The following is a 25,396-nucleotide window of genomic DNA, read 5'->3' on the forward strand; positions in this document are numbered from 1 at the left end:
CCCCCAAAAAAAAAAGAGAGAAATAAAATAAAAAAATACATGCGTGAGCAGAAGAACAAAACAAACAACACAAAAGTGAAAAAAGATGGTTCTTTTAAGGTGTATCAAATAGTTTCATAAAATTTCATAAATTTATACGAAACCACTTTACCCCCCAAACTATCACTTTCAGTAGCTAGTTAACACTTTCAGTTTATTACTTTATAGGTATTTAAAATGGATTTATGAGAGGAACGTAATAGTTTAAGGGATAAGGTGGGACTAAGAATAGTTCAAGGGATAAACAGGTGCAAAGTTAATAGTTCAGGGGATATCAAGGGATAAAGTAAATAGTTTAGAAGGCAAATAGGGCCTGAAGCCTTTCATTTTATCCAAGAATTGAGAGTTGCCATAGGAGCAGAAGAAACATTGACATGCTACAACATCAAATACCTGACCGAGGGGAGGAGGGTCATCACAATAGCACAATTGTCATAGTGCAAGGAACATGAAGCATACTGAAGTGGTATACAGAACCACTATAGAGTCTACAAGGACCTCGTAGTATAGAAGTATAATCATCTTGAATAGAATATATAGCTTAACCAAATCATTAGATATGTATATACTAACAATTAAAGCATCATACAATATGTGCAGAGGCCAGATGGTGGCAAGAATAGGCATATGCTTAAGATCAACACGTACCTCCAGGAATTCTTAGTTAAGAATCTATGTACATAATATAATTTATCATCTGTTTTTTTTTTTTACTTTGTGTAGCTATCCCTTTTTATGTAATTAGAGAGAATTGTTTCTAGCCTTTAATGGCGACCAACCAAACAACTGTCCAAAGGTCAAGGATATCAAATGGTGTCATAAGGTAAACTAGTATGTCAAGGAGGCTGCACCGGAATCCAAAATGTACTAATATAGCAGCAGCAGCAGCAGCAGCAGCAGCAGCGTGAAAATCACAGGTAGAACAGAAAGATAATGCCTTGCACCAAACATCTGCCAATAAACCTCAGTATTGGGATGGTTGAGCACCAGATAGGTAGGATATGCCATCACATACAAGACGTAGGAAATATGCTTCTAACGAGTAAAAGCTCAACAATCACACCACTTTCTGTTTTCACTGTACTGAATCTCAGTGTTTGACCAAGAAAAAAAATATCATGTTTTCTCCAAGAAGGAGTTTTCCTCAGATTTAGGGAGTTTCGAGAAAACCCACAAAAGTCGAGGGGGGATATGTGAAATTTCCCCGTGGTAATACATCAGATATACATACATAGGGCAGAACTGTCTAAAACATGTCACACGCATGCGGTGCATGTGACAAATTAATTGTCATTGGTTATAGAACTTTACTGAAACAAATTTTAGGGGTGGGCAAAAACCGAAAAAAACCGGTTCAACCGAAAAAACCGCCCGAAAAAACGGACCGGTTAACCGAACCGAATTAAATGGATGAGAAGAAGTCTCTAAACCGTCCGAACCGAATTAAATCGGTTTGGATCCGGTTTGAACCCCTGAACAGCCCAAAAAAACCGACCCGAATTCTGTTGGGCGGTTTAGAGACTAAACTTATACCTCAAAACTTTTCCTGTTATCATCCAATAGATTCAAACGGCGCAAGGAGCAGTTTCAAGCAATTAGTACAGCAATATCACAGAAAAATATCCTTGAGAACTAAATAAAGATTCAAATCAATCCAGAAAATTTGTTATGCACATGATGCACTTACAAAAGATGCATATGCTACATTATATGAACAATATCATACAAAACATCACTCCCCCGTGTAATTAAATAAACTTAAACTTTAGTTAAAAAATTTCGCAGAATAAATCTAGAGAATTACATAAGATTCAAATCAATCACAAAATGTGTTATGTACATGATACTTACAAGAGATAAGCATGCTGTATTATATGAACAACATCTTTAAAACATCAGTTCTCTGCGTAATTATATCAACTCAAAACTTTATTCTAAAGATGATAACCAGTCTAATAAAGCTTTGTTGGCGAGCTCAGGAACCTCGTCATAAGGACAATGCCCAACTTGCAGATTCACAACAGAAGTCTTTGGATAGAACTCTTTGCAAATTCAAAACCGAAACCGAACCGAACCGAATTTCGGTTGGGCCGAATATTCGGATGAAGGGGGAAAAATCTGGATCTGGATGAGAGTTTTGAGAATCCGAAAAATTCGGATTGGATGCGGATTGGGCATAAAACCGAACCGAACCGAATATGCTCAGCCCTAACAAATTTAGTGAGGTTTATAAAGTTTTAGTTTCTTTTTAATTAATGTTTTGGGGTGTAATGTGCATGCAAAACATCCAAAGTTCAGTGGAGTACTATGAAATTTACTAAATTCCAATTACGCTTGAGAAGGTGGTTCAATAAGGACAATAGGATTGCAGGTGCAAAAACAAACAGGGTAGGCTAATAAGAACCATAAACGTAAATAAGCTGGATAAACACCAAATTGCTTTAGCAATGAATTGGCTGCAACCATAGTTGCGCGATTCCCTGGACCCGCCCTCAAAATGTCGAACAGTTCATGCGAACCGATTCCCTGTACATTTACGAACCGATTCCCTCCGATACACGAATTAATTCCCCAAAATTTAGCTTACCCCTTACTAAGTATGAGGGGACCAAAGTTGAATTACAAGTCTGTTTGTAACTCTTCAACTGAGAGAAATTGGAGTACTTATTCCTACATAGTGTGAAAAGTAATGGATTGAACAGTGGAAGGGCAGATAAGTTAGTATTCATCCATTCAAACATTCGCCTCCTGTCACGATTTCGTGATAATTACAAAGTTGATCCATATAAAGGATGAGATATGGATCCCAATAATGATAACTTGGAGGACTCTTCAAGTAAGTTGGAGGAGCTTAGATGGAATTGTTTGAACTCGGAATTAGCATAAGATGCACTTAATGTTAAGGGGGGAAAGTTGCAAAATAGAAAAAATTATTAAGAGGGTGTCCAATATTTAATATTTTAAGTTTTATGTATTCATAAATTATAAAAATGAAGTATTGAAGTATTGTGTATGAAAAAATATTAAAATGCATAATTAGTTTTCTAGTTTCTGATTTCCTACTATACACTTTGAAAAATGATAAGCGTACCTAGAAAAAATTACATCGTATCCTATATCGAACTTGCATATCGAAGCAAGCTACCCCCTATCGAATCCAAAATTTCAAAATCTTAAATTGCGTACCCAAATTCGTACGACCCGCTACCTACAACGGACCATGTAACTATGGCTGCAACCCTCCATTTAGAATTAAAAATTAGTCATCTGGTCATACATCTGCTTCCACCCGTTTACAGCCCCATTTCTTCCATTGAGATGATTGATGAATTTCAAGTCAAAAGGAAAACTGCTTACATCAAGATACTTGTATCAATTATTAACTGGTTGCTATGATTCATGCTCAAAGGCTGAGGGGTGAAGTTTGGAGTAGGCTGACCATGTCGACTCAAGGGAAAAAAGAAAAAGAAAAAGAAAAAAGATGCTGCCCAATTAACATTACTAAGAGCAAACTGCAATATGCTATAGAGTAAAAGAAAGCTAATGACATATCAATCAAAAATCCATAATGCTAGATCAGCTAGGCCTAATTCCATGTACCTAGTTAGAGTCTATGTCTAAAAATACTATGCCCTTATAATCCTGGTTCAGAACCATCTGAACAACTGGCAAAATATGTAATGCTACATGCTCCTAAATGCCTAAAAGTATCAGAAGCATAGGTAATTATACTTCTGTATAACATGATGATCACAAAGATAGCGTGATTCTGCCTGAACATCCTAATTCGCTCTTATGATTTTCTCACAATAAAAAAAGATCTCTGATCCTCTGGGACTTGAAGGCAGCACTTTATATGTTCCAGACAGAACACATCACCCTAACAAATGAGCAAGGAAGAAAACAAAACAAGGATCACCTCCACGTACTCCAGCAATCATAGTAGAAGTCAAGGAACAGGAAACTTACCTGTGAAACAATTTTCCTAATCTGAGGTTCAAATCCCATATCAAGCATTCGATCTGCCTCATCCAAGACAAGATATGTTACCCTCCGCAAGTTAGTATTATGAGACTCTAACATATCAATCAGCCGTCCCGGAGTTGCAATCACAATTTCAACACCTGATTAAGAAAATTTTACAAGGAAAAACGTGTTTCCATTACAGACGTCAAATTCTTTGAAGTAACATAATAAGATTGTATATATACTGGACAGGCTAAGATGACCTAATGGGGTCAGCATTAACTTATTCTTTGCTCCAACCAAAGGCGGCTTCCTTCTCCAATAAAAAAGACCTTCTCGAATGACTTACCAGAATTCACTGACATTTTCCCTGAGAAGTGCTGTTATTTTTAACTCTTTTATACAGATTCAATATATCATTAAGGAGAACTGACGCTTGGTCACACAGGATAACACATCAAATTTTTCTATATCACTTCAGCTAAAAAAACAAAAAACAAAAACAAAAAAAACAAAAACAAAAAAACAAAAAGAGGATTGCTTATTGCACAAGGGATAAAAATTTGAAACTGTCAGCCTTACCTTTCTGAAGATCTCGAACTTGTGGTCCCTTTGGAACCCCACCATAAATACAAGTGTTCTTTATCTTTGATGATGCCCCAAATTTTGTGGCTTCCTGTTGTATCTGGACAGCAAGTTCACGGGTTGGTGCTAAAACTAAAACAATTGGGCCATCCCCAGGTGCTGAAATGCAAATTAAATGGATCAGAAATATAAAACGAAAATTAGCATGTTTTGACAACATTCCAAAGAAAGGAAATCAGCATCCTACCTAAGATTGGCTGAGCATTTACATGAACTATTGCAGGTAGCAGATAGGCAAGTGTCTTTCCTGATCCCGTTTCAGCAATACCAATGAGGTCACGACCCTTCAAAGCCATAGGCCATCCTTGTGCTTGAATAGGTGTAGGCTCAACAAATCCAGCTCTGTGAACTTCTTGCATAACATAATCTGAAGATCAACATACAGTGAAATCTAAGGCTATCTTTTGAAAAGCAAAAGGTATCTGTTTCATCAGCTACTTAACAAAAAAGAGTGTCACACCAATCCAGGAATATTACAAACCTAAAATAAGACATATGGAATCAAATTTTAATAAGTAATACTACCAAATTGACCCAATTAGTCATACACATGATCATACAGACACATGGATGCAAGCATGAGCACAGACACAGACACTGTAGAAAATTGGAGAAAAATTCAAGAGAGGAAAAGGAGAAAGAGGAAGAAAGTAAGAAGGAAGAAAGAGAAAGAGGAAAAAGATTATAAAGATCAATAAGTTTGTAAATATTATTGCAATTTTGTAAATAGAAATATGATAAAAAATAAATCAAAAACCTTTTGGAAATCTTGACAATGGTCAGAGGCGGTTCCAGCAATGGTTGTGACTAGAGTGCAGCAGCCCTAGCATAGTTATATAGTGGATAGAGTCAAGATCTGGCGGCAGAGAGGAGAAGAGTGTAAGGAATGAAGAAACAAGAGAGAGATTGCCTTTTGGGGACTGGCTTGCAGATAGAGAGGAGTTCCTCTCCTTGAAATACACAACTTAGAAAATCTCCACCGGAGTCCCCAAAAGGCAATCCCTCTCTTGTTTCTTCATTGGTATCAGAGCAGGTATCAGAGCAGCAGTGATCCCCAAATCGCCTCTTCCCATCATCAAAATCGCCTCCTCCCTCAAACGGAAGATCCCAGATCCCTCCTCTTCCTCCTCCCAGATCCCCACGCCCGCTGATGCCACCGCAACAATCCTAACAACCGGAGCCATCCTCCGATCTCAGTCGAACCGCACCGATCTCCGTCGAGCGGTCGTCTTCCGATCCCGAAATCACCGACCTGTGCTCGCCGATCCGCGCCCCCCAATCCGTGTCGTCGTCCGTCTGCAGGCCACCCTTCGGCTAGACACAACTCTCTAATTTTTTTCTCCCCCTCACTGTAAGTTTCATATCTCGGTAACCATCTCTTCAAAATCCTTTTTTTAGGAGAGATTCAGCTGCCATGTTTTCTGGAAGCTTTTAATGGTGGTTTAGCTACTGTGAATTTTTTATATTAGGATTGTGTTTTTTTTTACTTAGTTAATACACTTTTTAATGGTGTTTTTTTAATGGTGAAAGTATATAAGAAATTAATTAATTAGTCCATTATCCCATTGTTTTGTGAATTTGTAGAGATTTAAATTTTTTTTTGACTGTTTGAAAACAGGAAAAGGGTCTGAATCTGCAGTTGGAAATTTTTTCTTAACTATTTTATTTGGCTTAACTTTGATAAAAGTTAGTATTTATTTGCTTATTGAAATTAATAATTACATTATTATAATTACAGTACATCTTTAAACCTTCTATTAATATTATTTTAGTATCAATTAATTAAGTTAATTTTTTTAGTTAGTTTTTATATTTTTTAGCAACCTGAAATCAATTCTGTTTGAAATATCATACAGCTTTATTATCGTCATGGCTAATAAATTGATTTCATCTAAACTAGCAAAAATAGAACGCCTTAATGGTTCCAACTATGACACGTGACATAGGAAAATTAAGTACGGACTTATCCATGACAATCTAGATAGTGTCCTAAATGTTTTTGCACCAACTCTTGATGATGATCCCACTGACGCTCAGAAAAGAGAGCTTGATCAGTGGCAACTTAAGGATAATAAGGCTAAAAGCCTAATGTTAATGTTCATGGAAGATAGTTTAATCAAAATTTTTGAAAACTATAATACGACTAAGGAAATGTGGCTTGCAGTTAAAGGAGATGTATGACACTACCTCTGAGGTGAACATACAACTCTTAATGTATAGGTTCAATTCATGTCATATAAGAATGTAACAATGTTATCGAACATGTGAACAAGATGATTGTCATGACTAAGGACCTAACCTCAGCAGGATCTGAAATTCCTGAGAAATTACAGCTGACAACTATTTTGAATAGCTTGCGATCGTCACTAGATACGGCTACCACAACACTTGGGCTTAATGGAACCATTAAACGTGTCACTGACTTTCCAGCTCAGCTAGCAATGGAACAAGATTTACTAGCTAAGCGGAAAGGTTTACATGTGAACCTTGTGCAGCAAGAAGAAGCAAATGCAGCTCACTATCGCAAGGCAAAACTCATCAGTTTGGACATGTCAAGCCTTCCTTCAAAGGATCTGGCCAGCAACGCACTCGCGATAAGAAAGGACCTCCTGGATCATGCTATATCTGTAGGAAGTTCGGCCACTTCAAAGCCAATTGTCCACAAGCAAAGAACAAGAGCGGTCCCAAACACCCAGAACAAAGAGGATTCGGTAAGCGGGAGTTCATCGGCGTCATTGAGTGCAATGCCGCAACTACTAACGCTGGTGGCTGGTGGATTGACTCAGGAGCTACCCGACATATTGTAAAGACGAAGAAAGGGATATGCTCCTTCAAGGAGCTGAAGAAGGGAGATCAAAGGATTTACTAGGAACAATATCTACCTAGATGTTGAAGGTATTGGTTCGTATAGATTCGATCTTGGGGACATCATCATGGTTTTCAAGGAAGTGTTTTATGCACCTGGCATAAGACGTAATCTGATCTTCGTCCCAACCCTCCTAAAGAAAGGCCTTGAAGTTAGGTTTTACAATAATAGGATCTCTATTAGGAAAGACAAGAAAGTGTTTGCTATGGGCAAGTTTGTACCCGAACATGATTTGTTGTCTTTCTGTTGTAAAACCTAAAATTTGCAATAAGAATTCTGATTTGCTTTATCCCTCGTGTCTTTTATTTGATTTTGATCTATGGCATATGAGACTAGGACACCTTAGCAAGAGTAATAGAAAGATCAGATAATTAAAATGGATTTGTTACCAAATCTGTCAGGTGTAAGGATATTACCCTGTGAACACTGCTTAACAGGGAAAATGACTAGAAAGTTATTTTTTGAAGGTTAGAGGGCAAGTGAACTTTTAGAGTTAGTTCATTCTGACATTTGTGGTCCGTTAAGCGTAAAGACACGTGGTAATAAAGAATACTTTATGACTTTCATAGATGATTATTCCAAATATATTTTTTGTAATTAAAATGGATTTGTTGTCAAATCTGACAGATGTAAGGACATTACCCTGTGAACACTGCTTAACAGGGAAAATGACTAGAAAGTTATTTTTTGAAGGTCAGAGGGCAAGTGAACTTTTAGAGTTAGTTCATTCTGACATTTGTGGTCCGTTAAGCGTAAAGACACGTGGTAATAAAGAATATTTTATAACTTTCATAGATGATTATTCCAAGTATACTTTTGTGTATCTTTTAAACAGAAAATCAGAAGCATTTGAATGTTTTAAAAGATACAAAACAAAAGTAGAAAGGATACTTGAAAAGATATATAAAGGTGTTAAGAACTGATAGAGGTGGAGAATTCAATTCAAAGGAATTTGAAAACTATTGCATTCATTATGACATTAAGAGACATACCACTATGCCTTACACGTCACAACAGAATGGTGTGGCTAAAAGAAAAAATAGAACAATAATGAATGCAGTAAGATGTATGTTGTCACATTCGTGTCTCTAAGGATTTTTGGGGAGAAGCAGTATTAACTGCGAATTATATTTTGAATAAAATTCTCACAAAATCAGTCGAGTCAACAACGTATGAGATTTGGAATGGACACAAACCTAAATTAAGTCACTTAAGAAAATAGGGTTGTGTTGCACATGTTTTCATTCCATATCAGGTTAGAGATAAGCTGGATCTCAAAACCTTAAAGTGTAGATTTATTGGTTATTCTGAAAAATCTAAAAGATATAGGTTCTTCCATGAAGATAAAGGAGTCATTGAAAGCAGATATGCTACTTTTCTAGAAAGTCTAGAGGAAAGGAAACAAGTTCAAGAGGCAGTAGTACCACCTTTGCTAGACTTAGATGATGTACCCAACGATGACATGAACATAGTGGATGAAGTAAATCATCCAATAATGGAAGATGAGCCCTTAAATGAGAATATGTCTATGAAAAATCAACCAGCTGAACCTGCCCAACTTATTGACCTTAGTGGTAATAAAAAACCCAGAACAATACATGCATGGATGGATGATTATTATTTGTATTCATGTGAGCCATCTTGTTTCTCGGTAGATATTGACATAGATGAGCAAGCTGATCCCTTGAATTATGTGGATGCTATGCATTGACATAGATGAGCAAGCTGATCCCTTGAATTATGTGGATGCTATGAACACACATGAATCGGAACAATGGCTGGAAGAGCAAGCTGATCCCTTGAATTATGTGGATGCTATGAACACACATGAATCGGAACAATGGCTGGAAGCCATAAAAATGGAGCTTGACTCAATAGAGAGAAACAATGTATAGAAGCTATGTGACTTACCAGAAGATAGGAAGTCCATAGGATATAAATGGTGTTAAAGAAGAAATATCGGGTGATACTTGATAGGTCTATTGATACATTTAAAGCCTGATTAGTTGCTAAAGACTTTACTCAGATAGGAAGTCCATAGAATTATCTTAGTAATTGTTGCACATCTTGACTTGGAACTTTTTCAAATGGATGTCAAGATTGCATTCCTCAACGGAGAGTTGAAAGAAGTAATATATATGAATCAACCTGAGGGATTTCAGGTTGAAGGACAGGAAAACAAAGTATATAAATTAAAGAAATCTTTATATGGTTTAAAACAGTAATCTAGACAGTGATATCTCAAATTTCATAATATTGTTATCCAACTTGGTTTTGTTGCAAATAAATTGGATAATTATGTATGTCTTAAAGAGTGACAGCAGTTTCACAATATTATCTCTATATGTAGATGATATTTTGCTGGTTGAAAATGACATAGAAGTGCTGAACAGAATCAAGTCAGCACTTAGTAGTAAATTTGAGATGAATGACATGGGAGATGTATCATATATTCTTGATATACAGATCCTTAGGGATAGAAAGTCTAGAATGTTAAGCTTAAACCAAGAAAGATATTTACATACAATACTTAAAAGGTTTGTGATACAGAATTGTAATCTTGCACCAACACCTTTGGTTATGGAAAAACGGTTGTGTAAAGAACAATGTCCTGAAGAAGGGCAAAAACCGTTTGGTGTCACGTACGCATAAGTTGTTGGAAGCTTGATGTATGCAATGTTATGTACTAGACCAGACTTGCATATCCGGTGAGTTTGGTTAGTAGATATCAAAGTAATCATGGTCCAGCACATTGGGAGACTGTTAAGAGGGTTAAGAGGATTTTGAAGTACATGAAAGGTATTGTGCACCATAAGTTAGTTTATCAAGCAGACTCGCTTGAGATTCTTGGTTACTCCGATGCTGATTTCGAAGGAGATAAAGATGACAGGAAGTCCACTTCCGGACATTTGTTCATTTTTTGTGGTGCAACTGTTTCTTGGGGTAGTAAGAAACAGGGATGTGTAGTAAGATACACACAAGAAGCTGAGTACATAGCATGTAGTATGGCCACTATTCATGCAGTCTGGATAAGATGGTTCCTAAAGGACTTGAATCTTAATTTGGTGGATGGACCAATTGAGATATACTGTGATAATCAAGCAACCATCAGCTTGATCAACAGTGGTGCAAACATTTATAAAGAAAAACATATTGAGATACAATATCATTATATTCATGATATTATGGAAAAGGAATAAGTTTGTGTGACTTATATTCCTACTAGTGACATGATTGTTGATCCCTTGACGAAGGGTATCCTATCAAGTACATTCATCAAACATGTTGGTTTGATGGGACTTAGAAATGTATAAGTCAAGGAAACTTTCATGAATAATGAAAGGAGACAATCATAGATAATGGTTGTACTCGATTTATTCACCTAGAATGAAAAATGCAAATATCTCATGGATAGTGGGAGTATGAAACTACATCTTGAATCACATCTCACGGATAGTGGGAGAGTGCTTGAAAAATATTTGACCATTTCGGCCAAGTGGGAGATGTAAGTGGGTTTGGCCTCATGGGCCAAATTATAACTCGACCCGTCAAGAACTCGACCCGGTTTGTTGAGAATATCTCACGTTCTGAGATTTCTTCTCGTTGGGGAACAAGTCTCATGTAACGTAACTTATGTGAGGAAATCAGGAGTGAAATCAGGGCGGTTATATGGGGACGGAGGGGGAATAGAACGCCCATAAATAGAGAGTTCCTCTCCTTGAAATACACAACTCAGAAAATCTCCACCAGAGTCCCCAAAAGATAATCCCTCTTGTTTCTTCAGAGAGGGTTTTCCAATCAAAACCCTAACCTCTTTTAGCAACTGGATCTAAAATTAAGAATCAAACTTGTTATCTTCACTCATTACTATACTTGCATGGGTTGAATAACGGTTTCATTTGTTGTGGTACATGTAATGTTTTACAAACAAAATGCGAGGTTAAAACAATAAGATTTTCAGATCTTATGTTTTCTGAAGCAAAAGGCACCAAAAATTCAATATGCAATTAAAGATATCTATAAATCATAACAAGAGAATTTAATCACAACCAAATTTTCAAAGTCAGAAATTATGATATCAAACAGGACCAATCATCTAACTTAAATAGTAAATAACAAAATACCGAATAGTAGGACTAACTAGCAACTACTAAATAGATAATTAAGTGATAGATTGTACTTTCCAAATTGTGTTATATCCTCAAAACGATACAGGTAACAAGGCACATTACTATAAAAAATAGCAAGAAATCAACCAAGAAAAAATAAACAAAAATCAAATCAATTTTTATTTTATAGGACAACTTTCGCGTCGCTAAAAATTAAAAACAAGGGCATAAACCTTTTGCATGTAGCACATGCCTTAGGTGAGTGTCTGGGGCACTCAGGCAAGCTCTCAAGGTGCCAAAAAAGCTCGAGTAACCTTTATCGTGTGTTGATATGCAAGGCACAAAAGTACAAGATCGCCTAGCCTAAGCACCTAAGGCCCTAAGATACCTCATTTTTAAAGCACTAGACAAACTTAATTTGGCATGCACCTGCTTAGGCATCGTAGTGCTGCTTGAGCACCGCTTCAAGCTAGATGGACACCAAAGAATTTTTAAAACAATGATGGTATTAACTTCACTATTTCATCATTTTGCAAAATTTGAGCTACTAAGACAAAGTATATCATTGTATGACAAATCCGAAAAAAACATTCCCAAAATTTTAATGTTTGTGTGGATAGGAACTTGTCACATAAAATGTCATTGCACATGGAAGCAAGTGTCTTTTAGCACAAAAATAATCTTCCTCTATGCATCTAGTTCCAGATTGTTCTTAAGGTTGTGCCAACTATTAAATTGACTTTCCGCTTGATACCAAACATCCAAGATAGTGTCCAACTTCATGCCCAAGCAATAACATGCAAAATGAAAGCATAGATCTAACTCCACATCCCAAGCTATTAAAATTTCTTAAACTAATCATGTAATGGAGATGCATGTAGGGATTGCAAAACCATTGCATGCATGGGAGAAATTTTGTCCTAACTGTTAGCCTACGAACTTTTCAAGTTCATGGGAAATGTGATGATCAGTCTTTGGCCTTGAGATTAAACAGCTGACAAATTAGATCCAAGTCCCTTAACCACAAACGAGGTAATAGCATCAGCTTAGGGTACCTTCATAACAGTTTGCTTCTTTTAAGAATTGATATCAGGCAGATACCTTCATAAATATTTTTATCAAGATCATCTTTGCTTTAGCTTCATTGTTAATCCCAAAAAAGCTTTGAGTGAAAAGAATGATGAAATTTTTTGCAGATAACCATGTAGCAACATATGTAATGACTAAGTCCATGAGTCTGCACCTTTCCCATCGAGCATTTGAAGTTCACAGTGCTCCGTTCATTGACATGCCAGCAAGTGAAACTGTCATTGCTATGTCACCATGAAGATAGATATAGGAAGTCACAACAACAAGAGAATGTAGGTCAGGTAGATTATTCTTTTATTTTTTATTTTTTCGTTCTTTTGTTTTGTGTGCAATGACAAGGACAGAAAACTAGTTGTATGTGAAGATGGAGCTTGTGATGTTATAGGATTCCTTCTAGAAAAAAATGGAAGAAAATATTGAAAACAAACTCCATGTTTTCTTCAAGAAAATGTTTGTTCATTAGAGAGGGGTGAAGTAGAGTCAGCTCATGGGCTACACCACAAATTTAAAACAAGCATATGCAAACTAATTGACAATGGACAGAGAAATATCGTTCTAGTTAGCACCAGTGACATACAAGCCGAAAAGTTATAAACTAAATAGTGTAAATCACAAATGACAAGAGTAAAAAATGAGAACCAAGTATCAACTACCAATTAATCATCATCTAAACCTTTTTCTGCAAAAAAGTGCTCAGAAGACGAAGTAAATCCTAATTAGCTCCGAAAAACTGACAAAATCTGTATAACAATTACCAGGCAGATACCAAACCTCTATGAAATGCATCTGATATCTAGCCATGGTTTGTAAACCAGGATGAGAGCATGATGTAAACCTTGAACGTTAATCAGTCATAGTCCAACTACCTTATCCTCCAGAACAGAGAAAAGTCTAAACAAAAGATAGCACAGCATAATTGGCAAGGAATCACTATATTTCCTATGCTTAATTCAATTCAATAAAATAATATTCTTATTAACTAATTTGCAATTATCAAACAAAATGATAGTAGCTACTAGGTGCAATAGAATGTACATAACAACAAAAACATTGGACAGCATCATTAAGACTAAAATTATATTCTGAATGACAGAAGGGACCCTACAAACCAGATCGAGGTGCTAGTTCCAACATAGCCGCATCGGGCAAGTACGATATGGTGCCGGGTTATGCAGCAATCTCCTCTGTATATTCAGGGACAAAAGGCACATCTCTTTTGGGTTTCCTTGCTTCTAGTGTTGTAATTTATATGGGTAGGCAGAAGCTTCTTTTTGTAATGTGTTTTCTCAAGCTTTTTCATTATATCATACTCCCTTTAAAAGCACGAGTTCGGGAAAATCTTTCTATGGTCAGTGTTACCCTTAGCTTCTTTTGAATATTACATTGTTATCCTAATATATTCTAATTTTAATCATTATCTAATTCCACGTGAACTATCTATAGGTCAACAATTTAAAAAAAGTTATTTTGAATATTTCACTTAGGTCAACAATTTAAAAAAAGTTATTTTGAATATTTCACTTAAATCTTAATCTATCCAAATACTAATTATATCCTATATTAACTCCATATGAACTACCTATAACTCAAAAATATAAAAAAAAATAAGATTAAAAAATTATACGTAGATAACATATTATAATACATGAAGTATTATAAAATACCCAAAAGATTCAAAAAAATGCATATAATAGCCTTAAAAGTTTAAAATTACACAAAACACACTGACTTTTTAAAACTTAAAAACAAACATGATATCTAAAAATTTAAAACTTGTAATTAACACCCTTAACATTTTAAAAATTATAGAAACGATCTTAAAAGTTTAAAGGCTAAATTACATTTATATACCCTATGTGTTTTACTCTTGAAGCAGTTAAACACCCTAAGTTACAAAATATAGCAAAAACATACCCTGAGTTGGCAAAAATTTGCAAGTTGGTACCTTCTGTTAACTAGATGTGAGAATATTCTCTGGAATATTCCCACGTGCTGGATCTATGACCAACTTGAATACATCTTATCCTTATTTATTGTATTATTTACTGTATTACCTACCCCACCCCACCCCCACCCCCGACAAATTAGATTGTTTTCATCATCGTCATCTTCTTTTCGTGGCCTCTAACTTCTTCTTCCTCTTTAATATGGGTAACAGTAGAAAATAAGAGCTTTCACTATGTTGCTGGGGTTAATTTTTAAGGAGCATTATTATCCTTTCATATATTTTTTAACACCATTAGCTAAATTTAAACAGTCACCAACTCAGGGAACTTTTTGCTATGTTTTATAACTTAGGGTATATAACTACTACAAGAGCAAAACAATAGGGTATATAAGTGTCATTTAGCCATGTTTAAATTACAAAAAAAACATTCTAAAATTCAGAGATTTCAAAACTTAAAAACAATATAGATGGATTCCAGGGATTACCATTAGGCACATAGAAATTTAAAATTAGTAAAAAAAATAACCTCAAATGTACAAAAATTACAAAAACTCTATCAAAAGTAAAAAAATATTAAAAATTTTTGAAATTTTAAAACTTATAACTGATACACATCAAATTTAGAAATTATCAGTAGATTGCTAAAAATCTAAAATTTTAAAAACCAACCCAAAATTTTAGTAATTATAAAAATACCTTCAAATTTTTAGAGTTACGAGAAATATACTAACATTTAAAAACTTATCACCAATACATGAAACATAAAAATTATAAGCGCCCAACTTAAAATTTAAAATTTTTATAAAATACTATCAAAGTTTAAAAATTATAAAACACACCCTCAAAAGTTTAAATCACAAAAATGCTAAATTTTGGCAAAAAAAAAGGAAATGTTTGATATTATCACATTAAGATATAATAGGTTAGCATTAATTGATTATAATGTATAAACATATATCTCTAATGTTGATAATATTTATTTATAAAGTAAAAAAATATAAGGAGTTATGTATGAAAAAACTATCAGAAAGTTCAGAGATATCATTTAAAAGAACTAAGTTGTTTTTATTTCAAATGGAGAAGTGAAGGAAATAAACTCAAAATTCAGAAACATTCATGAATCACCTAAATTGATATTGATAAAAAACATATCGAGCAAAGAAGCACTAACCGAGTTCTCCTTGAAGAACATATCGAACAATTATGTCCCAACTAAAAAAACATTATTCATGAAAAGTACAAGAACAAATAGTAAGTACTTATAAATTTTCATACTTTATTCTAAAAATACTGAAGGAATCATATACTTAATATAAAATTTCATATAAATAATCTTACAATAGAAACTAAAGTGAAGTCATTGATCAACTACATTGCGAGATATAATAAACTAAATAAGATGAGAAAAATCACTATAATGGACAAAAAATATGCACATGATACTTAGTTACCATAGTGTAAGTAAAAAAATTAAAATTGATATTTTTTTCTTTATATAGTGCCACGACTCTGCAAATGTATAAACATATTTCTCTAATGTTGATAATATTTATTTATAAAGTAAAAAAATATAAGGAGTTATGTATGGAAAAACTATCAGAAAGTTCAGAGATATCCTTTAAAAGAACTAAGTTGTTTTCATTTCAAATGGAGAAGTGAAGGAAATAAACTCAAAATTCAAAAACATTCATGAATCACCTGAATTGATATTGATAAAAAGCATATCGAGCAAAGAAACACTAATCGAGTTCTCCTTGAAGAACATATTAAACAATTATGTCCCAACTATAAAAACATTATTCATGAAAAGTACAAAAACAAATAGTAAGTACTTATAAATTTTCATACTTTATTCTAAAAATACTGAAGGAATCATAAACTTAATATAAAATTTCATATAAATAATCTTGCAATAGAAACTAAAGTGAAATCATTGATCAACTACATTACGAGATATAATAAACTAGATAAGATGAGAAAAATCACTATAATGGACAAAAAATATGCACATGATACTTAGTTACCATAGTGTAAGTAAAAAAATTAAAATTGATATTTTTTCTCTATATAGTGGCACGACTCTGCAAGTATCCTTATTTAGGGATATGACTATCAACGAAAGATCAATTTTTAAGAACACGATCAAAGATAAGCATGTAATAGTACTGTCAGAGTTCAAGATCTTTAAATATGAAGATAACATATTTTACAACTAAAATTTGTATTGCCACTAAATATAAAATTCATCTTATACCTGTCTCTAATTTGTATGAAAGATATGCATGTCATCGTAAATTGTGTTAATAATATATCAACTTATTGAAGAAATAAGAGAGAGATACAAACCGAGCAAACATCCATATAACACGATAAAAAAATATTATACTTTAAAGCTAATATGCATTGCTCATTCAGAACAAGTTGCTAAAACAAAACATCTTCATCAAGGCTCTTTATAAATACAACACAAATTTAATTATTTAATATTTTTAAAATAGCTTAATTTTTTGAGTAAAATCAGGAATCTTTAGAAGTGATTTTCATGAACTCTTTTGATTTTTTTATATGGTTATGTGTATGCTTTTATCATATAAAAGTGTAATAGAATTAGCATTAATCTTTATTTTATGATTTTTTTTCTAAAGTCTATCAGTGATTAGTAATAAAATTTATATTCTCTTTACTTTCATTCTAGCTCACTTATAATTAATCATCTTGTCTTATTGGCTTTAATTATTCATCCTTCCTTTATAACATTATCTTTTCAAGTGTTTTTTACTTTTACAACATTATACCTTCTTAAGCCAAACTTGGTTTCATGCCGATCTAAATAACGCGAAAATTCAAATTAGTTTTAGATTATAGTTATTTTTTGTCAATTCAATTATTACATAAAATTTTTAAATTTGGTGTAGCCCATTCAAACAAATATCAAAAATAATAATAATCACAATAGTAAAGTTTGAAAACATAAGTGAGAAAAACAATCAAAGTGAAACTGAGAAACAAATTTTAGTAAAGAAATAAGTCAAAAATACTTGATCAAAATATTTAATCACGTGCATTGCACGTGCATAAATCCTAGTATATGGAAAAATAGGACTAATGAATAGGCAAAATCAACAAAAAAATGTTGAAGCAAAAATCTTAAAAAGGAGATAATAATGAACAAAACCAATCGAATTACTGCTAAAACCCTAGAAACAAATCTAGACAATTCACATACCGGGAAACCCAACATCCCGAAACTCTCTAATGGGCTTCGGAACATCGCTACCCTCAACCGTAATTTCCCTCTTCTTTCGATACTCCTCAACCTCATCCTCGGTCATGGCGGTCACCAACGGAGACTCAACATAGAAGTTCTTTTCAAAAGGGGTCAATCCGTCAAGGTCAGAAGCGGCGAGAGACAAAGTCTCTCTCCTGCCTGAGGGGTTGAATCCCTTCCCGTAATCGCTGACACAAAAAAGGAACGAACTTTAGGGTTTGTGAGAATTTGCGAATCAGGGTTTAGGGTTTTGAGGGATTTGTTTACCTTCTGCGGTCGCGGTAGGATGCGGGGTCGCCGGAGCGGCCGTCGTAACGACTCATCGCGGCTAATTCGAGCTCCGATTTCGTATAATTTCTTGAAAATTATCTCCTTTTTTTCCCTCGCTTCGTTAGGGTTTATGATTGATCGTACTCGTGGAGGCCTGCTGCTAGAGCGAAGAACGGAAAGCTGGGTGTTTTGATTGAGATGAAGTTGGGCTTTAATGGACCACATTAGGATGCCTATAGGGCCTAAAGGGTCAGGAAATGGGCCTAGGCCATCTGAAGCGACATCAACGCTCTTCTAGACTATGAGCTTTGCTACAGGGACCAAAAATATGGGACCAATAGAGGGGACAAGTGAGGTGTCTCCCTCCTATTGGATAAGGAGTTGGCCATCATTAATGATGATCAACTCATTATCCAATAAAAGGGAAACACCTCACTTGTCCCCTCTATTGGTCCCATATTTTGGGTCCTTGAGGAATTTTTCCTAGACTATATGTTAGACTGGAATTTTATTTTGGAGGTGTTGAAAGCAAAAAAAATTGGTGAAAAATGGATTAACTGGGTAAATATGTGCTTAAATAAAGGCATGTCAGCTATCAAAATCAATGATAAACCAGGGAAATGGATTATGTCCAAAAGAGGTGTTAGACAAGGAGACCCTCTTTCACCTTTGCTTTTTGTGCTGGCTGCTGATACATTTACTAGAATGTTATCCTTAGCAGTTGAATCTCAACTTATTGAAGGATTAGGTCCAATTAATATGACTCATAAGGTCTTTTGTCTTCAATATGCAGATGATACCTTGATCTTTTGCAAGAATAATAGAGAGCAATTGACAGTTTTGAAGCTGATTTTATATTGCTTTGAACTTGCTTCAGACTTAAAAATAAATTTTAATAAGAGTGTCCTTATAGCTCTTGAGAATAATGAAGATTTACAACAGAATCTGGCCACTGTGTTGAATTGTAAAAGTGGAAAATTTCCTATTACTTATCTGGGTGTACCTTTAAGGCCTAGAAAGTTAAAAAAAGATGATTGGTCTCCTTTAATTGAGAAAATAGAAAGGAGATTAGCATTATGGAAGGGAAAGACATTATCAAGAGGAGGTAGACTAGTTTTAGTTAACTCAGTCCTTTCCTCTATGCCACTTTTTTGGCTTTCCTTCTTCTTATTTCCTTCTTGGATTATTGATAAAATTGATAAAATGAGAAGAAGATTTTTATGGATTGGATCTTTGGATCACAAAGGATTTTCCAACTTGGTTAAATGGGAAGAGGTTTGTAAACCTAAATACTGTGGTGGTTTGGGGATTATCAATTTGAGAATTATGAATAAAGCCTTGTTAGGAAAATAGATTTGGAAATGGTTTGATAGAAAACTCAGTCTGTGGAAACAAATTAGCTTTTACAAATATTTTGAAAAGGATTTGGAAATGGTTTGATAGAAAACTCAGTCTGTGGAAACAAATTAGCTTTTACAAATATTTTGAAAACAATTGGTCTGAATATTTTTTTAGCTTTTACAAATATTTTGAAAACAATTGGTCTGAATATTTTTACTCTAGAAGAGTTTATCTATCTCACTTTTGGAGAAATTTTTTTACTAATGTGGATATCTTTATTTGCAGTTCCCAAGTGGATGTTGGAGAAGGAAATCAAACTTTATTTTGGCTTGATAAATGGTTAGATTCACATACTCTTGTAGCCATATACCCATCCTTATTTGTTAATACATCCTCTCCTTTTGCTACTGTGAGTAGTATGAGAAAGAAAGAAAATGATACCTGGAGATGAGATTTACAATTTAAAAGAAAATTAACAGGGACTTTAGTGTCACAGTATTTCTCTTTAATGAATTTACTTAATTCCATATGTTTAGAGCAAAAAGAGGATAAAAGAAAATGGTTGTGGGAATTGAAAGGGGACTTCACAGTGAAATCTTATTATCTTTTTTTAATTGATGGAGGTCAAATGGTTGTGGGAATTGAAAGGGGACTTCACAGTGAAATCTTATTATCTTTTTTTAATTGATGGAGGTCTGAGGTGTGATTATGCAGATATATGGAAGTTGCCTATCCCTTTGAAAGTAAAATTTCTTGTATGGCTGGCTTTCAGGCATGGTTAATTTGAACACAAAAGATGTGTTGGAAAAAAAAGGAATACACTTAGAAAAAATTTGCTGCTTATGTTCAAAGCTGGAAGAAAGTCATACGCACTTATTCATTAAGTGTGAGTTTGTTTACTCTATATGGAGATCAATTCTGTTCAAGTTGAAAATTGAAGATGGTTTTAGTTGGAATTCTCTGAAAGAGATGTGGCATAATTTGAAAGCAGGAGAGATTGATAATGGCAAAATGAAAAGAGATGTCTTCATTTGTTCTCTTGTTTGGTGTATATGGCAGGAACGAAATGATAGACTTTTTTCTAATAAAAGGAAAAGATCTCTTGAGCTTTTGAACAAAATTATGACCTTCTCATCATTTTGGTTAGGTTCTAAAAAAATCTCTGCTCGAGCTATCAGACTACAAGAAAGGAGGAGGAAAAGGAATGCTGATAGAATGCAAGCTATTGATGCAGATAGAAGACAGAACAGAGCTATGGGCGATGAGGTGATCCAGCTAGAATGATGCACATTCAATCCAGGTGTTGTTTTGAGCTTATCTGGTGGTGGTGTTTTAAAACTTTTTAGTTAGCTGTGAATCTTCTAGTTTTTGGTTTTTGATCATGGTCTTCTTTTTGTGAGAGAGACCTATAGCTATATACAGACTTGTGCTGGGGTTACTTTTGCTTTGTAATCTTGATCATGAATGTTAGTACACACTGTTCGTTGGGGGTGTGTATATTTCTTTTGTAACAACCTTTTTTTGTTAATTTAGCTGGCTGGATTATCTTTGTGATAATCCATCCTTAGGGGCTGTTTGGTTCGTTTCCTTGATATAGAGAAATACAATTCCATGTAAAGAAACACAAGTTTTGAGTTTTTCAAACTTTTCCAAGAAATAGATTGTTTTGCTTTGGTTCGCACATAAAAAATGGTGGGAAACCAATGTATTTATTTTTCTTGTGTTTGGTTCGCATAGAAAAAAAGGAAAACTTTTGTAAACAAAGCAGAGAAGGAAAAAAATCTGACGTGGCAGAGTTTTCATCAATTTCACTTGGTTGGGGAAGGAAATCGGAGAGGGGAAAAAATCTTAGTTGGCCGCAATTTCAGCAGAGTTTTCCCTCTTCCATTCGAGCGAACCAAAGCGGCACAAAGAAATGGACGGAAACAAAAAAGCTGACGTGGAGGGTTAAAAATCTGACGTGGAGGGGTTTTCTGAGTTTTCCACCCCTTATAATAGCGAACCAAACAGCCCCTAAAAAAACGCTCTTCTAGACTAGCAAAATAAAAAGATGCCAAATATCAGAAAACTCCCGTTACCTTTGGATGATTAACAGATAAGACCCCATAACTATCAAAACATCAGAACATCCACCTCAAGTTTTGGGGTTATGACAACGCCCTTCAACTTCCAACGTTTATCAAAAACATCCTAAGCATGATCCTAAGCGTGAACCATAACGTTCACCGGCAAATATATTTACCTTGCATAATTTTTTACCCATCCATGCGAGCATTACACTTAATGGTGTCATGGGGTTTTATGAAAAAAAATGTATTAAAATTGAACGGGGTTTTCCTATAATTCCTAACTTAAGGAGGATTTTATGGTATTTAGAAAATTGTTGGGGGTAATCCGATATCATCCAAGTAAGTAGGGGGAATTTCTGAAATTTAGCGCACGAAAACATCAAATCTTCTGCATTATGTACATATTGCAAATTATTATCGATTACAAATTTTCATAATCAAAGGTTGTAAAGAACACCTGGTTAGACAATGTCAAGCCAGGCCGCTTCAAAGTTTTGTAGTTTTTCATGAATAATGCTTAATTTTCCATAATAGTACATAAGAACAACTGTGAGTTTTTCATGAATAATGCTTAATGTTCCGTAATACATAAGAACAAGTACAACTTTAAGCTGCATAGGAGAAGTTAGGAATCTTTTATATCTGGGTCTTTTTTGTCATATACAATACATAAGAAAAATGACATGGAACTAATTACCATAATTTAATATCACTGTGATATTCTGAGACGGTTGATGGAGAGATGTAAATGGAAGAGAAATGATCTGGATATAGTTTTCACTGATCTAAAAAAATTATGATAAAGTGCCTAGAGAGGTGATGTGGTGAGTTTTAGAAAAAAAACATGTATCTAGTATATATATTGATGTGATTAAAGATATGTAGGATAGACAACTAGAGTAAGAACTAATGAAGGAGAGACTAAGTCATTTCTATTACCTTAGGTTTACAGCAAGAGTCGGCCTTAAGTTCTTATCTTTTTGCATTAATTATTGACCATTTCACTAGGTACATTAATTCATGATGAAATTCGATGATGTACATTATTTAGAGATGATATAGTGCTAGTTGATGAAACTAGAAGATGTATAATTTCTAAAGTAGAAAGATGGAGAGGAGTTCTTGAATTTAAAGGTTTTAGAATTAGTAAAATAAAAACAAAATATATGGAATGCATTTTTAGTAAAATTAAGAAATAAAGGAGCCTATGATACATATTTATGGTCACGAAATATCTAAAAGTAATTATTTTCGCTATTTAAGATCAATTATTCGTCATGATGGTTAGATTGAGGATGATACTGTCCATCGAATCCAATCGAGATGGTTAAAATAGAGGAGTACTTCAGGAGTCTTATATGATCGTAAAATGCCAATAAAACTAAAGAAAAAAATTATAAGGGATGGTTATAAGACCAACAATGCTTTTTTGGGTCAGAGTATTAGGCAAGTGAAAAATAAATGTAGCAAAAATGAGAATATTGCGAAGGCCTCATGGGTATACCCTAAGATATAGGATAAGCGATTAGTGCATCTGTAGTAAATTAGAGATTGCTCCTGTTGAGGATAAGATATGAGAGAATCGATTAAGATGGTTTGGTCGTGTACACAAATTGCTCTTAGTGCACCGGTTAATAAAACTCATAGTTTTATAGTTAATGGGACCAGGAGGTTTAGAGGTAGACCTAAACGAACTTGGTTAGAATCAATTAAGTGATTATGATTAATTTAACAGAGGAGATGACTCATAATTGAAGAGAATGAAAGAATATGATTCATGTTATAACAGCTGACTCCAAGCATTTAGGATAAAAGCTTTGATGTTGTTGTTACTGTTGTCGCTGTAGTACCGATATCTCATGGAGGTCAACAATCTAATTACTCATCGTTTTTATACCAACTAAAGACCTCATCAGAAGTGCTCCCTTTTCTGAGTTACTAAAAAGACGTTGGTTATTTGTAAAACAAGTCAGTTAACAAAGGCTCGTCTTGTCATGTTGCATTGAAGAGACGTTGAAGTCGATTGAGCAAACAACACCATACAAAGAGCACATATATATATATATATGCTAACGTATCCTCTCGGATAACCTCACGCGTGCTGCAAAATTCAATGCTTTAAAAAAAAAAAAAAAACTGTGACGCCCAGAGCTTAGCAAGCAGATACTGCTCGAACCTTGATTAGCAGACCTCTCGGGAATTCAACAAGGGGTGTGATTATGGGATGATCAGGCTCCGCCAATTCCCAATCAAACTTCGGTATGAGATGGTGAAGGAATACCGCCATCTCCAACCTTGCAAGATCAGCCCCCGGGCACGTGCGTAGCCCTTTACCGAACGGCATGAAGCTATCCGTAGCCTTCATGCCCGGTGATGACTGTAAAATATTGCAAGAGTTACGATTAAACGCCGTTACGTACTCTTTTGATTTTACTTTGGGCTAAATATCAGAAAACCCTCCTTTAAGTTTGGACGATTATCAGATAAACCCCTGTAACTTTCAAAATAGCAGGAAACACCTCTTAAGTTTAGGGTTACGAGGCAACCCCCTTTCACTTTAGGCTTTTATCTGATAATTTAACCTCTAAAAGTGTGAACCGCAATTTTCACTGGAAAAGATCCCCTCGTAATTTAACCCACCCATGTGAAAAAATTGTTGTCAATGCTATTAGGCGGCTCTGCTGACAACGTCTTAAAGTTAAAGGGGGTTTTCTGATATTTTTGAAAGTTATGGAGGGGGGTGCCTTTCTGATATTTAGTCTTTATTTTGTATCTATCCTTCCTTAAAAAAAAAATCGCCATCGTCTATAATCATTAGTAAGACTGTTATTCTTGTACTGGAATCTGGTTTAGAAATCTGGAGAGTCTGAAAAGACGTCTACATTGTCAAGAATGTTTGCCCAGACTTCTTAAGAATAGAAACTTCAATATAAACTTAGAAGTTTGATAATCTTGATAAATTTGGTATAGAGAAAGAGCACGACATCGTAATTTATCCTTCGTGTTTTTCTTAGTTTCACAAATTTTGGAGCTTACCAGCCATCTCCATGGATTGAACTGCGTGGGGTCCTCATACAATGAAGGATCCATATGCACTGCACCAAAATGGAGCAGGACAGTGCTACCATTTGGAATTACATGGTCTACATATAATATAGATTCAAAAAATATGAGTTCCCTTTTTAAATACTTTCTAAAAGGTGTTATATATATATATGAACCATAGTGGCATACTTTTTACCTTTGAATTCTGTATCTTTTGTTGCGCACCTCAAAGTAAAGCGAGCAATGTTGCCAAGACGGAGTGTCTCATTGATAACCTTCATAAAATTGAATCAATTTTAGAAACGAAAGTAATTGTTATGCATGAAGGTAAGTGAAATTTACGCAGAGTTTTCTCTTATGAACTTACACATTTGGTGAACTCCATTTTCTTGTAGTCATCCCATGTGAGTCTATACTCTCCATTCTGTTTCTTTGATCTAACAATCTGAAGGTGTTCTTCCTGAAAAATCATATTAATTACAACGTTAGCTATTGGATTGGTAAAATTATCATGCACTTGTTCTATTATATAGAAAACTATTTTGAACTTCTCGAATATCTTGTGAACTTTTCCACCAACATTCATGCTAGTGCTCGATAGTGAAAGAAGTTTATGCTAATCTTCTGCCAGAGTGACGTTCGAGAGATCATTGCAGTTTCTATAATTCAGTCTCTCATGAACCAACAAAAAATCAGTAAGAGTTTAGCATAACATGCTCTGGGAGTAATTACTTCCAAAGG

General features: G+C 34.5%; 2 protein-coding genes across 2 annotated transcripts in view; both read right to left on the bottom strand.

Annotated features, from left to right (window-relative positions):
- Window positions 1–18,407, bottom strand: part of LOC109828149 (DEAD-box ATP-dependent RNA helicase 20) — a 28,259-nt gene extending 9,852 nt beyond the window's left edge. Inside the window, exons 1-5 of the mRNA XM_020395183.1 lie at window positions 18,198–18,407; window positions 17,889–18,118; window positions 4,838–5,017; window positions 4,588–4,749; window positions 4,009–4,163 (exon numbers count right to left, since the gene is read on the bottom strand). Of these exons, the coding sequence (XP_020250772.1) occupies window positions 4,009–4,163; window positions 4,588–4,749; window positions 4,838–5,017; window positions 17,889–18,118; window positions 18,198–18,253 (783 nt within the window). The 5' untranslated portion in view covers window positions 18,254–18,407. The remainder of the gene's footprint in view (window positions 1–4,008; window positions 4,164–4,587; window positions 4,750–4,837; window positions 5,018–17,888; window positions 18,119–18,197) is intronic.
- LOC109837381 (cytochrome P450 90B1-like) overlaps window positions 23,763–25,396 on the bottom strand; it is a 4,024-nt gene continuing 2,390 nt past the window's right edge. The window contains exons 5-8 of the mRNA XM_020405610.1: window positions 25,023–25,115; window positions 24,852–24,930; window positions 24,647–24,753; window positions 23,763–23,987 (exon numbers count right to left, since the gene is read on the bottom strand). Of these exons, the coding sequence (XP_020261199.1) occupies window positions 23,763–23,987; window positions 24,647–24,753; window positions 24,852–24,930; window positions 25,023–25,115 (504 nt within the window). The remainder of the gene's footprint in view (window positions 23,988–24,646; window positions 24,754–24,851; window positions 24,931–25,022; window positions 25,116–25,396) is intronic.

The sequence above is a fragment of the Asparagus officinalis genome, chromosome 1 (genome assembly GCF_001876935.1).
Source record: "Asparagus officinalis chromosome 1, Aspof.V1, whole genome shotgun sequence".
Classification (NCBI taxonomy): domain Eukaryota; kingdom Viridiplantae; phylum Streptophyta; class Magnoliopsida; order Asparagales; family Asparagaceae; genus Asparagus; species Asparagus officinalis.